This window comes from Neofelis nebulosa, chromosome 8 (genome assembly GCF_028018385.1).
Source record: "Neofelis nebulosa isolate mNeoNeb1 chromosome 8, mNeoNeb1.pri, whole genome shotgun sequence".
Lineage (NCBI taxonomy): Eukaryota > Metazoa > Chordata > Mammalia > Carnivora > Felidae > Neofelis > Neofelis nebulosa.
Window position 1 is genome coordinate 126,247,724 of NC_080789.1, and position 19,481 is coordinate 126,267,204.

Here is a 19,481-nt window from a genome sequence, read left to right on the forward strand (position 1 = left end):
GATATATTCAAAGTGCTGAAAGAAAAAAAATTGACAAGCATATTCTATCCGGCAAAATAGTTATTCAGAATTGAAGGACAGATAAAGAGTTGTAGACAAATAAAAACTAAAGAAACTTGTCACCACCTGACAGGCCTTATAAAATCTGTTCAAGGGACTTCTTTAAGCTGAAACAAAATGGTGCTAAGTAGTGAAAGGAAAACATGTGAAAGTATAAATTTCTCTGTTAAAGGTAAATATATAGTAAAATTAGAATAATCTAATGTAAAGGTGATGGATTAATCATTTGTAAAGGCATATGAAGGTCAAAGACAAACGTAGTAAAAATGACTAAAACTGCAATAATTTGTTAATGGATGCATGAGATAAAAAGAGGTAAGCTCTGTCTCTCTCTGTCCCAAAAATAAATAAAAAACGTTGAAAAAAAAAATTAAAAAAAAAAAAAAAAAAAGAGGTAAGTTGTGATATCAAAAATAAAATGTGGGGGAGGGGTATCTGAGTGGCTCATCAGTTAAGTGCCAGCTTCGGCTCAGGTCATGATCTCGTGGTTCATGTATTTGAGCCCCGCGTCAGGCTCTGTGCTGACAGCTCAGAGCCTGGAGCCTGTTTCGGATTCTGTGTCTCCCTCTCTCTCCCTCTCTCTTTGCTCCTCCTCCACTCATGCTTGCTCTGTCTCTCTCTCTCTCTGTCTCTCAAAAATACAATATTTAAAAAATTTAAAAAAACTAACATGTGGGGAGGGGATGTAAAAATGTAGAGGTTCAGATACATTCACACTTAAGTTATTAGCAACATAAAACATATTGTTATAAATGTAAGGGTTTCTTTTTTTAATGTAAGCCTCATAGTAATAGAAAGTAAAAACCTATAGTAGCTACAAAAAAGAGAAAGAATAAGAAATCCAAGATACCTACAGAAAATCATCAGGTCTCAAAGAGAAGAAGAGAAGAAAGAAAAAAAGGAATTACAAAACAGCCAGAAAAGAATTAAGAAAATGGAAATAAGTACATACTTACAATATTTATTCATTCATTCATTCATTCATTCATTCATTCATTTAAAGAGTGGGAAGGCCAGACAGAGAAGGAGAGAGACAGAGAGAGAATCCCAATGCAGAGCAGAACTCATGAACTGTGAGATCATGACCTGAGGTGAAACCAAGAGTTGGATGCTTAACTCACTGAGCTACTCAGACACCCCAAAAATTATTTTAAATGTAAATGGACTAAATGCTCCAATCAAATGACAGAGGACGGCTGAATGAGCAAAAACAAGAACTCCCATTTATATGTTGCGAACAAGAGACTCACTTCAGAAGGAAGGACACACACAGACTGAAAGTGAAGTAATGGAAAAAGAGATTCTGTGCAGATGGAAACCAAAAGAAAACTGGGATAGCTATACTTAGAACAGATAAAACAGACTTTAAGGACTGTGACAAGAGACAAAGAAGGTCATTTTATAATGAAAAAGGGGTCAGTCCAACAAGAGGACATAACATTATAAATATTTACGCACACAACATAGCAGCTCGTAATTATAAAAAGCAAGTATTAATAGACCTGAATAGGGAAATATATAGTAACACAATATATTGTGTTGTGGAAAAAGATTGGTGCATTTTTATACACTATAACAAACTATCAGAAAGACAAACTAAGAAAATAATCCATTTACAATTGCATTAAAAAGAATAAAATACTTGGGAATAAATGTAACTAAGGGAGTGAAAGGCCTGTACACTGAAAACTATAAGACACTGAGGAAAGAAACTGAAGACACAAATAAGTTGAAAGATATTCCATGTTCATGGATTGAAAGAATTAATATTATTAAAATGTCCATGTTACTCAAAGCAATCCTCAGGTTCAGTGATTTCCCCATGAAAATTCCCAATGGCACTTTTCACAGAAATAGAGCAAATAATCCTAAAATTTTTATGAAACCACAAAGACCCCAAATAGCCAAAGCCATTATGAGGAAGAGGAACGAAGCTGGAGGCATCATGCTCCTTGATTTCAAACTGTATTATAAAGCTAGAGTAATCAAAACAGTATAGTGCTGGCAGACTTAAACATGAGACAGCAACTATCAAAATCCTAGAGGAGAACACAGGCAACAACCTCTCTGACCTTGGCTGTAGCAACTTCTTACTAGACACGTCTCAAGAGGCAAGGGAAACGAAAGCAAAAATGAACTATTGGTATTTCATCAAGATAAAAAGCTTTGGTACAGTGAAAGAAACAATCAACAAAACTAAAATGCATCTTATGAAATGGGAGAAGATATTTGCAAACAACATATCAGATAAAGGGCTAGTATCCAAAATCCATAGGGAACTTATCACACTCAACACCCAAAAAACAAATAATCCAGTGAAGAAATGGGCAGAAGACATGAACAGGCATTTCTCCAAAGAAGACATATAGCTGCCTGATGGACATATGAAAAAATGCTCAACATCACTCATCAGGGAAATAAAAATCAAAACCACACTGAGATATTGTGACACCTCACACCTGTCAGAATGGCTAAAATTAACAACTCAGGAAACAACAGATATTGGAGAGGATGTAGAGACAGGAGAACCCTCTTACCTAACTGTTGGTCAAAATGCAAACTGGTGCAGTTACTCTGGAAAACAGTATGGAGGTTCCCCCAAAAAGTGAAAAATAGAACTACCCTCTGATCCAGCAATGGCACCACTAGGTTAATTATCCAAAGGATACAAAAATGCTGATTCAAAAGGGCACATGCACCCCAAAGTCTATAGCAGCACTATCAACAATAGCCAAATTATGAAAAGAGCCCAAATATTCATCAACTGATGAATGGATAAAAAAGATGTGATGTATGTATGTACACACACACACACACACACACACACACACACTGCAATATTACTCAGCCATCAAAAAGAATGAAATCTTTCCATTTGCTACGATGTGGGTGGAGCTAGAATGTATTATGCTAAGCGAAATAAAACAGTCAGAGAAAGACAAATACCATATGATTTCACTCATATGTGGAATTTAAGAAACAAAACAGGGGCACCTGGGTGACTCAGTCGGTTGAGTGTCCAACTTCGGCTCAGGTCATGATCTTGCGGTCTGTGAGTTCAAGCCCTGCATCAGGCTCTGTGCTGACGGCTCAGAGCCTGGAGCCTGCTTCAGATTCTCTGTCTCCCTCTCTCTCTGCCCCTTCCCCGCTCATGCTCTGTCTCTCTCTCTCTCAGTCAAAACTAAATAAAACATTAAAAAATTAAAAAAAAAAAAGAAAACAGATGAACATAGGGGAAGGGAAGGAAAAATAAAATAAGACAAAAACAGAGGGAGGCAAACCATAATAGACTCTTCTTTAAACATTTTTTAAGGCTTATTTATTTTTAACAGAGAGACCGAGTATCAGTAGGGGAGGGGTAGAGAGAGAGAGGGAGACAAAGAATCTGAAGCAGGCTCCAGGCTCTGAGCTGTCAGCACAGAGCCCGAGGCGGGGCTCGAACCCACAAACCGTGAAATCATGACCTGAGCTGCAGTCGGTTGCTCAACCGACTGAGCCACCCAGGTGCCCCTACAAGAGACTCTTAAATACAGAGAACAAACTGAAGATTGCAGAAGGGGAAGTGGTGGGGGGGCAGAATGGACTAAATGGGTGATGGGCATTAAGGAGGGCACTTGCTGGGATGGGCACTGGGTGTTATATGTAAGTGACAAATCACTAAATTCTACTCCTGAAATCATTACACTATACATTAACTAACTTGAATTTAGCTAAAATCTTGGAAGAAAAAGAAGCAGTATAGTACTGGCATAAAAACAGATACATAGATCAGAAGAACAAAACAGAAGGCCAGAAATACACCCGTACATGTATGATCAATTAACTTATGACACAGAAGACAAGAATACACAATGGGGAAAAGAGTCTCTTCAATCAATAAGGTTGAGAAGAGTGGATGGCTACATGTAGGAGAATGAAACCAGACCACTGTCTTATACCATACACAAAAATCAACTTCAAATGGATTAACGACTTGAACTTAAGACCCGAAATCATCAAACCCTTAGATGAAAACATAGGTGGTAAGCTCCTTGACACCAGTCTTGGTGATACCTTTTAGATTAGACACCCAAAGCACAGGTAAAAAAGCTCTGCACGGCGACGGAAACCATCGGCAAAACGAAAAAGGAGCCTCCCAAATGGGAGAAGACACTTGCAAATTAGATATCTGATTTAACACCCCAAATATATTGAGAATTCATACAACTCAATGGCAAAACAAACGAACAAACAAAATCCACAAGAAGTCCAATTAAATAGTGGGCAGAAGACCTGAATAGACATTGTTCCAAATAAGACATCCAAATGGCCAATATGTATATGAAAAGGCGCTCAGGATCATTCACAGTCAAGGAAATACAAATCGAAACTACAATGACCTATCATTTGCGTTACAATGGCTGGTATCAGAAAGACAAAAAAATAACAAGTGTTGGTGAGGATGTGGAGAAGAAAGAAACCTCGGGCACTGTTGGTGGGAATGCAAATTGGTGCAGTCACTATGGGAGAGTATGGAGGCTTAAAAAATTAAACATAGAACTATTATGATGCAGCAATTCCACTAAACACTAACTCAAAAAGATATCTCCACCCCGATTTTGTTATAGCATTATTTATAATAGTCAAGATCTGGAAACTAAGTGTCCATCGGTGGATGAAAGGATAAAGAAAATCTAAGACTTGTACTTTTACATATATATGGTAATATATATACTTTACCACCATTATATATATATATATATATATGTATACACACACACACGCACACACATATATATATATATGTGTGTGCGTGTGTGTGTGTATGTGTGTGTGTGATGGAATATTATACAGCCATAAATAGGAGGAAATCCTGCCATTTGTGACAACATGGATGGATCTTAAAGACATTAAGCTAAGGGAAATAAGTCAGACGGAAAAACGTAAATACTGTATGATCTCACAGATAACTGGAATCTTGAAAAAAACAAAACAAAACAAAACCCAAACCAAACATATAGACCCAGAGAACAGATTGGTGGTTGCCAGAAGCAGGGGATGGGGGTGGGAGAAATGCAGGGAGGTAGTCAAAAGATACAAACTTCTGGTTATAAAATAAATAAGTCATGGGATGTAAAGCACAGCATGGTGACAGTAGTCAACAATACTGTGTTGTGTAGGGGTGCCTGGGTGGCTCAGTTAACTGTCCAACTTTGGCTGACTCAGGTCATGATCTCACAGTTCGTGAGTTCGAGCCCCCCATTGGGTTCTGTGCTGACAGCTCAGAGCCTGGAGCCTGCTTCAGATTCTGTGTCTTCCTCTCTCTGTCTCTCTCTCTCTCTCTCTCTCAAAAATAAATAAAAACATTAAAAAAAATTTAAATACTGTGTTGTGTATTTGAAAGTTTTTGAGAATAGATCTTAAAAGTTCTCATCACAAGAAAAGAAATGTGTTACTCTTTGTGGTGACAAATGTTAACTAGATTTATTGTGGTAAACATTTCACAATACATACAAACATCGAGACATGATATTGCATATCTGAAATATAATGTTGTTATATTCAGTTATATCTCAATTAAAAAAACAAACAACTTGCTTAGACTCCAAATCCTCACGGATTTCAACATGACTTGGGTAGTAAAAGCAACCTCAAAGGACTGAGATATTGATTGGGCAGGACCAGGGGTGAATGGAGATATTTGTTAAGATGGCTGGACTACAGTCAGAGATCTAAATTAAGTCCTACGTCAACACCTTCACAGGGATGAGAATTCAAGTGATCATTCAGACTCTCCAAACTTCAGTTTCCCCTCTACAGACGCTGTGTGATATAGGGATTAAGATCACTGATTCTGGAGCCAGCCTGCCTTAGCTCTCTAACGTTGGGCAAGTTTAACTGACCTCTCTGGGCCTCAGTTTCTTCATCTGTAAAAGGGCGCGTGAAAATAGTATTAGGCCTACATTCTCAGGCTCCTTAAGAGAATTAAATGACTCTCATAAAGCACTTGTCATAGCATCTGGCACACCGTAAATGCTATAAAAATGTTCGCTATTATGACACTACGCTAAGATCAGAGTTAAGTGTCTGACTGGGGTTCCAGCACTAGCCTTATGCGATGCAGGAGGCTGAGTATTGTTATTTAAGGGAATTACTTGTTACTTAAGGGAATTACTTGTTATTTAAGTAATAAATAACTTGTTATTTAAGGGAATTACTGAGACCATGAGACAACCTAACCCAGAAAATACAAGTCCTAGGTACTTGCCAAAATTTGGAGGGAATGGGAATCGGTGGGAGCCCAGGTGGGTTATGGCTGGACCAAGCATCCCTCTCTGTGGGCGGGGGAAGAGCAAGATCATTGTTTAGAAATTTTTTAAAGTTTAGTTATTTATTTTGCAAGAGACAGAGATAGTACGAGTGGGGGCGGGACAGCGAGAGAGGGAGCGAGAGAGAAGTGCGGAGCTCAAACTCGCAAAACCTTGAGATCATGACCTGAACCTAAACCAAGAGTCAGATGCTCAACTGACTGAGCCAAACCAGCCTCCCTGAGGAAGACCTTTTCGATGTTGTTCAGTATGACTAGGGAGGTGGAGGGAGTTAGTTATATGATGAAAGGAAAGCTTCTGACAAACAAAAGTCTTTGCGAAAAGGGTTAAGGGGTGTGTGCATTGGGGGTGGGGTGTCACGGAATGTGCAGGGGGAAGGTCCACGGGACAAATATCTGCCGCTGAGATTTGGACATGGAGGCAGGGGCAGGGCGGGGTGGGTACAGTCAGTTGAGCAAACGCATTTCATAGGTAGGCCCTTCAAAGAAGCAATGGGTGTGGGGTAAGATCACTCTGGATTTGGGAAAGCCTCGTTAGCTTCTCAAACTCCCTACAATTTCTGTTGGGTTTTGAGAGTTGCCTCCGGAAGTAAAAGTGTGAGCATGTGGGGCTCATCGCGCCACAGTGAGGGGAGCTACGGCCTAGGGGGAGGTGCAGAGCCTGGGTGAGGTAGAGTGCCACCATCCACGGTGACCTCGGGGCCCAGCGCGGGCTGTGTGTGCTGCCAGTCAGGGGGCATCTGGCTGTTTAGACAGGCCAGGCCTCCAGCAGGCAGAGGCTCCGCTCACCCTGATGGGGCTGGACTCTTTTCAGACCTGGTTTCGGTTCCCTCAGCAGGTGCATGGTAACAGGGGCAATTGGTGGAACTACTTTTTGTCTCCCCGAGTTGAAATCAAGTTGCGACAATAGCCGTGGCCTCAGGTTTCTCTCCGTCAGGCTCCATCATTGAACCTCCACAGCCTTAGAAGTGTGAGTGGAGTAGAACGTAATAGGTTTTCATTTATTATGAGAGAGAAAGAGAAGGGGGGGGGGCGGCGGGGCTCACACTGAGGGCAATCATGATGGTTGAAGGCTTCCCAGGGAGATGGGCAGAGTAGGGTCCACCAGAGGGGACCCCCATCTCTCTGGCTCCAGAAGTGAGTAAAGGTGAAAGGCAGCTTTGAAGGACCGGTGGGGGCTGGCTTGGAGGTGTCACAAGAGGATTACATAAAAAGCCTTGCTCTCCACTCTCCACCAAGACAAAACATTTCCTTGACCCAAAGCACAGCCCTGGGAGGTAAACCACAGAACCGACGACCAAGCGGGTACCGATGATGAATTCCTCTTTATGGATCCATTTCCATTCTGCAGGCACTGAGCTAAGGGCCTCATGAGCAGTAAGAGTCTCCTAAGGACCTCACCACAATCCTAGGAGTGAGGTTCCCTTTTTAGCCTTATTTTACATGAGAAGAAAATAGCTGTTTAAACAAGTTGCAAGACTATTGAGTGGCAGCATTGGTCTCTGAACCAAGATTCCAGTTTCAAAAAAGCCTGATTTTTTTAATGATCACACAAAACCCCCCATCTGATTAATCCCGTGTACCCTAGCGATTAGCAGCCAAATGGTAGGACCCTTCCCCTCAGCTCTGAAGGAGAAAGGAAGTGTAAACATGCAGCGTCCTGACGGGTACGTCTTTCAGCAAGAGGCACAGTCTCACCTCCAGAGTCTGGGTTCTGGGCAGAGTGGTATTGGCCATAACGCATGAGCACACACGCAGAACCCTCTCGCCCTGAAGCACGCAGTACGGGAACCGTCTCCCCAGGCCCAGCACTTGGCATCACAGCGACATGGTGACGTCTTCCATAAAGATGTCCGTTCACATAAGATTTCTGTGTGATTTGCTCTTTTATTTTTCTCTCGGACCATTTCTAGCTCAGTGACGACAAAAGAAATCAATCACCAAGTAGAAATACAGCGGAATCCTAAATTTAGGCCTAGTAAACAGAAAGACTCTACGGTTATTGAGAAATCTGGCCTCAGGAAAAACGCCATTTACCCCGAATTTCAGGAACACGTGAATTTAGATAACTTCACGGGATGATGATGTGCAGCCATCCCAAATTGAGACTCTGCCCATATTTAGAAGGCGAAGAGTTGTCCTAATATTTTTATCATTACCCCTCAGTTTTGAGGAAAAGAGAATTGCCGGCAATTCTAAGATTGCTTGTGGCTGGAGGTCCCGCGCGGGCTACGGGGTTGCTCAGTAGATTAGCAAAGAGCCAGCTCAGGGAGAAGGAAGGAGTGCTGAGCCCAGAAAGGTGCCCCTTAGAAGTCATTACCCCCGTATCCTTAGGGTGACATCCTACAGATGACCTCTGATGGCCAGGACTGTGTTTACCATCAGGGCACTAGGTACAAGCTTGCAAAACGTTCACCGAGAACGTCCTTCCAATCACTCCAGCCCCTCTGCACCGTACCCACAAACTCATCCTGGAGGTCAAATTCGATTCACTCTCCCTGGAACGTTACGCTGTGAGTCGCTCACCCCCCAAATGGTAATTGAGCTAGCCCCAAACTGCGCTAGACTTGAGCTTGAAATCATTTACCCAGCAGAACTTTCCCAATTAAATTGGCACAAACTCAGGCTCCATGTCAAAAATCAGAACTTGGGTCATAGAGACCAAAACGCAAATGGCACCAGGTGCTTCTAGCACACAGCCTCCACACCGTGTTGACCGCAAAGGTGGTTTTGTTCGGCTACAAACGAGTGTCTTTTTTAACAAAAGAAGGGCAAAGCTCTAGGTGTCGCGGCTGCTTACCTTTAAGGCGACTATGAGTGCAAGTGCAGGTCTGTGGACTCCTCATCCAGTAACTCCTGTAACTGATCCTCTGCTCCGAGACCAGGAGGCAAAGGGAACGGAGTTTCAACCTAGGAACGCTGGCCTAGTGTGAGGTTTACAGAGTGGTTAATCAACTTAACGGGAATCACACAGCCCTTGGGCAGCGGGGCTGTGTGCCTGCTCTTTCTCGATCTCGAAGCCAGCTGTGGCTGACTTCTACCGAGCCGGCGGAGCTCCAGGAGTGCCTCAACGAGCAGCATCACGATCACCTGGAAGCCGTTCAAAATCAAAGTCTCAAACCCTACCCAGACTCACAGAATCAGAAACTCTCGGGATGGGGAGGAACAGTCTGTGTTTTAAGAAGTCCCCCGGTTGATCCTGATGAGGCTTTTTGGGGTGACAGTGGGGTTCACGGGGTCCGGAGCCGACGGCCAGAAAAGAATTCTTGAAGTCGTCTTTGGTGCAAAAAGGTGATTTTATTAAAGCACGGGGACAGGACCCGTGGGCAGGAAGAGCTGCCCCAAGTCCATGAAGAGACGCTGGTTATATACTATGGAGTCGGGGGCGGGCGGAATCCAGGGGAAGTTTCCAGCGAGATTTTCATATGCTAAGGAAGACTCAAGGGATACTGGAGGCCTAGCTATTGTCAAGCTAGGGTTGTTTTTCCCTTCAGCAAAGCATTAGCATTAAGACACAGAGGGTTCCTGGAGGAACACCAAGTATTTGTCAATGGGCTGCAGGTTAGAAGGCAATTTAGTTCTATCTGCCATTTCCTTCTGCCTTTGTTCCCCACATCACTATGGAGGGGGTGATGGAGGCTTAGATCCTGCAGGACAATGATCTCTATCAGTTAACCATTTGTTTTTCCCCCTTTCCTTTGTTCTTGGGCAGCCAGGAGTGCCCAAGGAATATCACACATCCCACCTGCTTGGGGAGGGGGGGTGTGGATGTTTGCGGCCTATCAGCTTGCCTTATGTTCCCTCCTCACTCTTACTGGATGCCACCATTTGTGAACTGCTGTACTTTGTCATGAGGCCCCCTGAAATCAGGCTCTAGGGACAACTGAAGAAGAAACCCGCCTCACTTTGAAGTCAAATAAAGGTGGTAGAAAAAGATCGAGTTTGGGTGGGACAAGGCAGAATATCTATTTACCGGTAAGAAAGGCAGGAGAGACGGATTGGATTGGTTGCTACGAGTCTTTTTGACAGTCAAATGGGCCTTTTCCCTTGTCAAGATATATCATTAAAAAAATAAGAAAAATATTAGGCCTCTATTTTCCAAGAAAAATAACTAAAGCCAGGGTTATTTTCTATTTTAATAAATTGGCTAGGTTGTCAGTAACGTTGTTTGCACATTTCATGAACTTACCTACTGGAATCGTGTTTAGATTTCCTCCCAAAAATATAAACTATATCACATTGTCAGTAATATTATATCCATAAGCACACTCTGTTAAAACTGTGACAGTGTAGGGGCGCCTGGGTGGCTCAGTCAGTTGAGCGTCCGACTTCGGCTCAGGTCATGATCTCAGGGTTTGTGGGTTTGAGCCCTGCGTCGGGCTCTGTGCTGACAGCTCGGAGCCTGGAGCCTACTTCTGATTCTGTGTCTGCTTCTCTCTCTGCGCCTCCCCTGCTCATGCTCTGTTTCTCAAAAATAAATAAATGTAAAAAAACAAAACAAAACTGTGACAGTTTATGCATTGATCTACGGCCTGACTTAAGCTTTTGTTATTTAAAACATTTTTTTGAACTTCCCTTTTTGTTTCCAGTTCTCCTTACCTAAAACAGGTTTCATTTAGTGATTAGATAGAATGTTCATGTATTATCCTCTAGGCTTCCTGAGTTTGCTGATGTAACATCACTTATGAGCCAGTGGGCAAGGTTTCTAGAACTATACTATATTGGTTTTGCAAGAGTTGGTTCAGAATCTGACACTCAGAAACAGAAGGTAATACAAATCACCACATTAGCACTAGGCTTTATTACATTTGTCTGTCATTTAGTTTCCTTGGGGTTTGTCATCTTACAAGCAGAAAAATATTATTGACATCACAGAAGCTGCAGCCAATTTATCCCAACAGGCGTCTGTCCACTTCAAATACTACAAACAAACGTTCTTTATTAGCAAAACAATATTGTTTGAAAGTTTCCCAGAATTAATTTAGAATTTCCTAATTACTAAAAAAGATACGAGTTCCATCATGGTGCTGGGGACTAAAACCAGAATTTCAATTGAGGGCAACGTGATCTTTGTATCCTAAAACAAAAGTGCCTTATAAAATTAATAACTTAATGAACTAAAAGACACATACTTTGTCTAAGATAACAATAATTAATTTACAATCACTATATAGAGTACGACAAAAGAAACAAAAGGAGGCCATATAAATTCGTTTTTTGAAGAAGTGTGAGACTCTTAACTTATATTTTAATATTTTGTTCATATATAGCCAACAGTAAGAGAGAAAGCCAACCTAGGGTCAATCCAAAGTTCTGCAGGAGAAACATCAACCAGGGTCGCCGTGTTTGAACATGAGTCATTTCAGGAAGCTAAAAAAAGAATAAAAAACCAGAATAAGATCCAGATATATTCACTGCTGGGAAAAGTTTGGTGGGAAAACATGAGACTGTTATTCAGAACCTAATAACCTTTCAAATTCCCAAAGCAGTTACAAAATGCTTAATACCTACTCCCAACCAAAATTTGAAAATGTAAGATAAATTAAGTCATTTGATTGCGGTTAGAAGAATCCTAGTGTTGCCAGAAGTCTTAAAATGACAGAGTTATCAACTGAAACCAAGCGCAATCCTTCTTATTTTTGTTTACTGTAAAGTAGACAATAGATGAAAAGTATTACTTTTGACTGTTCTGTTAGGTTTATGGAGCCATTAAACTTACTGGTTGTTACAAAGCACATATTTGTTTCCTTTCAAAGAGATCTTCAAGGTCTTTCTGACCTTCAGAACAATAAAGGAATCAGGCCCTAAAGCTACATTTTACTCTCCTAGAGACGAGTGACAAGGGTTTTGTTTGTGAAATGGCTTTAACACCATTGAGAGCAAAATGTTCCTGTGAGCATCTAGGAACAGCACCTCAAGGTAGTATTTTTTCTTTCTTGCTTTTTTTTTTTTTCACTTGGCCTTTATTATTTTTTTTTAATATGAAACATTGTCGAATTGGTTTCCATACAACACCCAGTGCTCATCCCAACAGGTGCCCTCCTCGATGCCCATCACCCACCCTCCCCGCCCTCCCCGCCCTCCCCCCCCCCCCATCAACCCTCAGTTTGTTCTCAGTTTTGAAGGGTCTCTTCTGGTTTCTTTTTTTTTTAATTGAAGTACAGTTGACACACAACGTTACATTAGTTTTGAGCGTACCACCTAGTGACTTACCACCTCTATACCAGATGCTATGCTGGCCACAAGTGCAGCTGTCATCTGTCACCTTACAACGCTCTTACACCGTGGACTATATTCCCTGTGCCGTATCTGTCCTCCCTGTGATGTGTTTTTGTCTCACATTCTTTCAAATCCCTCACCCCGGGAAGGTGAGCGGAGATCTCTCGTATGACATAGTCATTTCTATTAGAAAACAGGTCAGCCTGGAGGGGAGACTTAACTCACCCATGCCATTGTTGACATTTTGGGTTGGACAATTCTTTGTTACGGGGGTTGTAGGACGCTTAACAGCATCCCTGACTTCTGCCTGACATATGTCAGCTGTACCTCTGACCCCAGTTGGGACAACCAAAAATGTCTCCAGATGTTGTCAAATTTCCCTGAGGAGTAAAAATCACATCTGGTCGAAAACTGGGTTATTTACAGCAAGAAAAAGATAAAACATATAAAATGTGCAAGGGTTTTAGATTTACGGCAAGAGAAAACAGGTTGATATACTTTTTTTTTTTTTTTTACCTTGACATGTTTTTTTCAGGCCTGTACAAGAGCATCTGGAATGTTCTATTTGGGTATGCTTGAGATGGATATTTCTTCCTTTTAAAATTAGATTAATGGACAGAATGAAGATTAGGATTATTGTGTCCTGCTATCTTACACCCTAACATGGAGCAGTGGACTAGAAGGCAAAGTAGGATCCAGAAATGCTGTCCTGGGTGGATGACCTTAAAGAAATTATGTGTCCTATTGGTTTGTCTCTGCCATGGTTAAACATCTGGTTAATCATACTACTTGAGAGTAATACTATTTGGTTCATTATCTATTATAAACTCAAAATGAAATTTGAAAATCCATAGAATATTCCCAAAGAGCCAACAATTTATGGTAATCTGGAGGGATTAACAAGATACATGCATCAGAGTCACCCCATACATCTGATTCTCAATAGTTTGTAAGCAATTTCCAAGAGTTGACTCCAAGGCCAGACAACATGGGCCACCAGTTCCCTTCTGTCTCAATAATTTATGTTACAGACCATCTTGGTGACACAATTAATTATGCCATCTCTGGTAACATAAAGGCTGAAGCTCTGACCGGCCTTATTTCCAAATACGCTAAGGTATTGAGATGTTGTGTAGTTCCCTCTCCTCCCTTTTTTTCAAGCAAGGTAATTAATGTTCATTTACAAGACGTGGATGAATTTACAGCTCATCTTACGTCCACTGTGTCCAGCACTACCTGATTGTTCATCTCTGATGAAGTAGAAGTGACTTCTAAAAAGATTTTCTTGGTAAATGCCCATAAAACGTGACTGATTTGCTGAACAATCATGCTGTTTTCAATGACTTGTTGAGAAAACTACTTCAGGCAAGACAGAAAGCAAGGTGACGAGAATGATTCTGGTTCAAAAGATAGAACTTGAGATTTATTTTCAAACCACCAGTGTCTTAACCTACAATTGAGAAAGCTCATTTTCTAATTTTCATCTCTGCCTCAAACTTCTAGTCAGGATCTTTCGTTGGAAAGAAGTAGGTCTTGATTAGGTAGATTTAATAGCCAAAAACTTGTAGATACAAAAACACAGAAATTAAATGAGGGTCCTGGGACTTCCCGCAAAATCTCAATCAGTTTCTGTCATGACTCAATCCAAAGAAACGCCACAATTTTCAAAAACAATCGTTTGATCTATTGTTTTCCTCACTAGCCTGTTTGTAGACCGGCTGTTTGCTTGTAGTGTGTGACACACGATAGAATTGAATAAATGTGTTTATAAGAGCTTCCAGACTCTGTCAGTGGCCCCATTCTCAGGAAGAAAACCAAGAATCCTTTATTCTGAGTATGCACATGACATTGTCCACAAGAAAACATCATGAGGATTTTACAGCTCCAGGAGCCACCGTTCACATGAACTCAATGTCTTCTGGGAAGTTTTGCAACTTAAGATGACAGTTTGAAAATCCATAGAGTATGCCTAAAGAACATTCCCCTGTGCATTCAGAAAGGGGAGTGAGCATGTTATCTCTAACCGATTCATGGGAAGCCAAAGCAAGCTTCCCGCCATCCCGACCTTGGTGGACATTTCTGAGGCACGTATATTGATCTCCAAGGGGCCTGGAACACATAGCCCCAAGAGAGTACACGGGGCAAACACAAACAAGACGGAGGGCCAAAGATGGAGTTGTTACAGTGTACAATCCTCTGTCTACTACGGTAATCAGATGAGCGGGCTTCCCGTCCTAGTTCTGACATCACATTCATGCGATTTTGAGTAAGTCATTATCCTCCTCGAGCCATGGTTTCCTCAGAACCAAAAGGAGTTAATAATTTAGCTCTCGCAGGATTATGGAGGAGGAGTAAATGGAGGTGCAGGAGGTGCAGGAGTAAATGGAGGAGTAAATGGGGTGCAGGATATAAGAAAGGGCATGATAAAATGGATGTAAATGAAAGTGAGTGCTGCATGAGACCTGTAGCCAGAGCATCCTGAAAGACTTCAAGGGAACAATGAGCTGCTAGAAGGCACAACCAGATGGATGGCAAGATATCATAGAGTCGGGGCACCTGGGTGGCTCAGTCAGTTAAGCGTCTGACTTCGGCTCAGGTCATGATCTCCCAGTTCCCGAGTTCCAGCCCTACATCAAGATCTGTGTTGACAACTCAGAGCCTGGGGCCTACTTCAGAATTTGTGTCTCCCTCTCTCTCTGCCCTTCTCTTGCTCTAGCTCTGTCTCTGTCTCTCTCTCTCAAAAATAAATAAACATTAAAAAAAAAAAAAAGACTAACCTTGTAAGCCTATAGAAATGGACAAACAATGAATATCAACATTTAAAAAAAGTTTAAGGAGATTCTCATCTTGATACGGATCATCTTGATTTGGATGATCTATCTGAACTTTGCACGTTCGCATGTAAGTGGATTTTGGTAAGAAAATCAAGCTAAGCTTGCTTTTGAGAAAATACTTGGCTTTTTTTGGGATGATTATGGATGAATATATAAATTGTAATATCTCTTGGATATGCACCAAAATACCAGAGAGTCTCACAAAAAGTCTTTCCAAAAGACACAAATGTAACATGCCAAATCCCAACCGTGTCTGATTACAACATTTCACTTTCTTTGAACTTACCCACATTTTTGTTATCATTTCAGTCAGTAAATTTTGAAGGGACATAAAGATATATATGCATTCATTTTTAAGAGTATATATTTTGTTTTTTCTTTTTAAAAAATTCCTGACATGAGTTTTAGTGCTACCCATTTTCCCCTGGATTTCAAGAGAGAAAAGTCCCTTTTTCCTCTAGGGCAATTAGATTCCCTTATTGAATAATTTTACAGATCCTGATTATATCCTAAGACTAGAGGGGGTGAAATGATGGATAGAGTATGTTAACAAAGAAGTAAAAGGTCAGGAAAAAAGAGAAATGTTAGCAAAACACTTTTGCCCGGAGATAGAGCTAAGAGATATGTTTTTTAGATTGCTGCCAGAAATTTGGAAATCTTGAAGCAGAAAGCAACTTTCTTTTTTACCTCCATGTTTAGCAAATTCCCCAACTCAAATCAGTGGATGCCAAAATATGACAGCCAAGGAATTGTAATGTTCTGGCAAAAAAGAAAAAGAAAAAGAAAAAGAAAAAGAAAAAGAAAAAGAAAAAGAAAAAGAAAAAGAAAAAGAAAAAGAAAAAGAAAAAGAAAAAGAAAAAGAAAATCTTTACCTAAAAGCCTTTTAACATGCTTTTTTTTTTTTTTTTTTCAAATTTGAATCAGACACTGGAGACCAATTCCCTAGATGGACCAAGTCTACATGGTGACTGACCTATCTGTAGATAATGGTCCCTATATTTCTATTAACTAACTGAGATGTAGGTATGTTGACCAAACCTCTGATTAGAATTTCTGGACATTTAGAAAGTGATATGAAGCACATGATTTATACTTGAGTCAGTCTCCATAACTGTATTCATAGTCTTAACTTTTTAAAGGGAATGCTCACGGAGAATGTTAGAACACGTGAGGAAAGAAAGTGGATAAATTCTAATGTCATGTGCCTTGTAATAATTACATACTAGGGAGGACTTATCACAAAGGAGGATGATCTATAAAACATTCTCTAGAACTAAGATTTTTTGTCTCTCCTTACACATCTAAGCTGCAGAATCTTGCTGTGCAAAGCCTTCTCTGTCTACTTCTATCTGTAATCTGAAACTGGTTTCTTGTGGGTATTAAAGATCTATCGCTACATATTTCAACATTTACTTTCAGTACAGATCACAAATGTGTGTACCGAAAAAGAAAGTTCAGCATCCAATGCTTCTACAAAACACCAAAAAATCAAAGTCCTTTCATTATTAAAAATTTGTAATTTAAATATAAATATTCAACATTCACTTATTTAAAAAAAATTTTTTTAATGTTTATTCATTTTTGAGAGAGAAAGAGACAGAGCACGAATGGGGGAGGGTCAGAGAGAGGGAGATCCAGAATCCAAAGCAGGCTCCATCCAGGCTCTGAGCTGTCAACACAGAGCCCGACGGGGGGCTCAAACTCACAAACCATGAGATCATGATCTGAGGCAAAGTCAGACGTTTAACCAACTGAGCCATTCAGGTGCCCCTCACTTATTTTTTTAAAAGTTTATTTATTTATTTATTTGTTTATTTTGAGAGTGAGACTGAGAGATAGGGGGAAGGAATCCCAAGTAGGCTCTGCAGTGTCACTACAGAGCCCGACATGGGGCTCGAACCCACAAACCATGAGCTCATGACCTGAGCTGAAATCAAAAGTCAGATGCTTACCTGACTGAGCCACCCAGGCGCCCCTCAACATTCACTGAATTGAAGACATTTGGTGATGTTTCTTATGAAGGTAAAATTGTAATTTAAATGTTTTTCCTCTCTCAGGAATACATAGCTTTTGACATTATTAACTTTCAAGAGAAATAATTTGCTTCTCCATTCATGAGGCTCTCTTGATAACTGACTTACACCATCTTCTTTTCAGAAGGACCCTAAAACCCGTTCATTATGCACATGGAGTTAGGTATGCATTTGCATTTGCTAAAAGGAGCCACTCTCGTTCCTAAGAAATATGATGAGAGACAAAACCTCAGAAACGTATTTTGTAGGCTATCCTAGTAATACTTACTCTCACTAGGGGCACACACTCCGTAGGTTGTTCTAATTGTCACATTTTTATTATTTTTATTTTTTTAAGTTTATTTATTTTGACACAGGGAGACAGCAAGTGAGTGTGAACGGGGGAGGGGCAGAGAGAGAGGGAAAGAGAGAGAATCCCAAGCAGGCTCTGCGCTGTCTGCACAGAACCCAACATGGGGCTGGATCCCAGGAACTGTGAGATCATGACCTGGGTTGAAATCAAGAGTCAGACACTTAACCAACTGAGCCACCCAGGAGCCCTTGTCACATTTTTAAAGAACTTAATTGTGTCTTTGCAGGAGACCCACATCTGAGAACAAGATGGAAGTTTGTTAGTGAAAGTCATGTTTTGGCCTTTTTTTTTTTTTTTTTTTTTTTTTTTTTTTTGTTTTTTGGTAAAAAAGATGAACAAACTGAAAATCAACAACTGTTCTCAGATATGACAGAAAAGTGAGGTCCAACGACTGACCCAAACATTGGAAAGAAAGTCAAGTGAATATACAGAATCACAACTTACCTGAGCAGAAACCTACAGGAAGAAACTTTTGTGGGACCCAATAAGCCAAGGTAGGGAAAAAGAAATGCACAAACCTGTAACTGACAAAGTATTACAGGCTTAGTGTAGACAAGCCTAAAAATTAAAAAATTTAGGGGGACCCTAAGTCTCAGAGGGTCCCCACACTTTTGTTGATTTTACTGCCAGGAGCTCTGCCAAATTCTCAAGTGAATATTGGGGGGGGGGGGGGGGATCCCTTTGTGCTTTTATCAGGAGGAAGATAAAGAAGCCATTTTGAAATCCTTTAGAGATTCTGATCTTAACAAGGATTTCCCTTATGAGAAACTATTTTATCAAAGTCTAACCTGCTGGAGTTTTATCAGAGCCTAGGGAAGGGAAGTCCTCAACTGCACCCCACTCTAGCCATTTTCTTCCACCTAAGGGGGGAGGAGGCAAGAAGTTCACAGTCTGGAAGCACAGGCTCCCCACAAGACCAAGACCTAATCAAAGAACTATGGAAGGCTCCCCTTCTCTCCATGCCTTACCACGATATTACTACAGGACTCTTGACCACACAATTCCTTTTACCCAGTACAACAGGTCGTGCTTTCAACCAAAATAACGTGAATTACTAGAAGGCAAAAAACACAGTTTGAAGAGACTGAACAAACTTCGGAATCAGAGTCAGATACAGCAGGAAAGTTGGCATAATCAGGCCAGGAATTAAAAAAACAAACAAACTGTGACTCATACGGTAAGGGCTTTAATGGGAAAAGTAGACAACGGAAATGATAAAAGATAGATAATATAAGCAGAGAGATTCTTCTAAAAAAGAATCAAAAAGAAAAGTTAGAGATGAAAAACACTGCAAGAGAAAAGAACAATGATGGGCTCATTAGTGTACGGGACATAGCTGAGGAAAAACTCTGAGTTTGAAGCTATGACAATAGAAACTTCCAAAACCGAAAAGCAGAGAGAAAAAAGACCCCCAAAACCCAAAACATAATATCGAAACCATGAGAGAAAACGTGTAATATAGGTGTATTGGTAATATCAGGAAAAAAAAAAAAAAGAGAGAGAGAGAGAAAATGGAAGCAATATTAGAAGCAATAATGGCTGTGAATTTCCCCCAAAAAATATCAGGTACCAAATCCCAGCTCCAAAGAAGCTCAGAGAATAGCAAGCGGAAATGTGCCAACAAAACAAAACAAAACCAACCAACCAACAACAAGCAAACAAAAACAAAACACCCT

The 19,481-nt window shown here is 40.7% G+C and overlaps 1 protein-coding gene across 5 annotated transcripts in view; it reads right to left on the reverse strand.

Annotated features, from left to right (window-relative positions):
• Nucleotides 1-11,147: 11,147 nt before the first annotated feature.
• The window catches only part of SLC39A12 (solute carrier family 39 member 12), an 86,975-nt gene continuing 78,641 nt past the window's right edge, over nt 11,148-19,481 (reverse strand). For all 5 annotated transcript variants that reach the window (XM_058681781.1, XM_058681778.1, XM_058681780.1 and 2 more), the window contains one exon: nt 11,148-11,737. In XM_058681781.1, the coding sequence (XP_058537764.1) occupies nt 11,609-11,737 (129 nt within the window). In that variant the 3' untranslated portion in view covers nt 11,148-11,608. The remainder of the gene's footprint in view (nt 11,738-19,481) is intronic.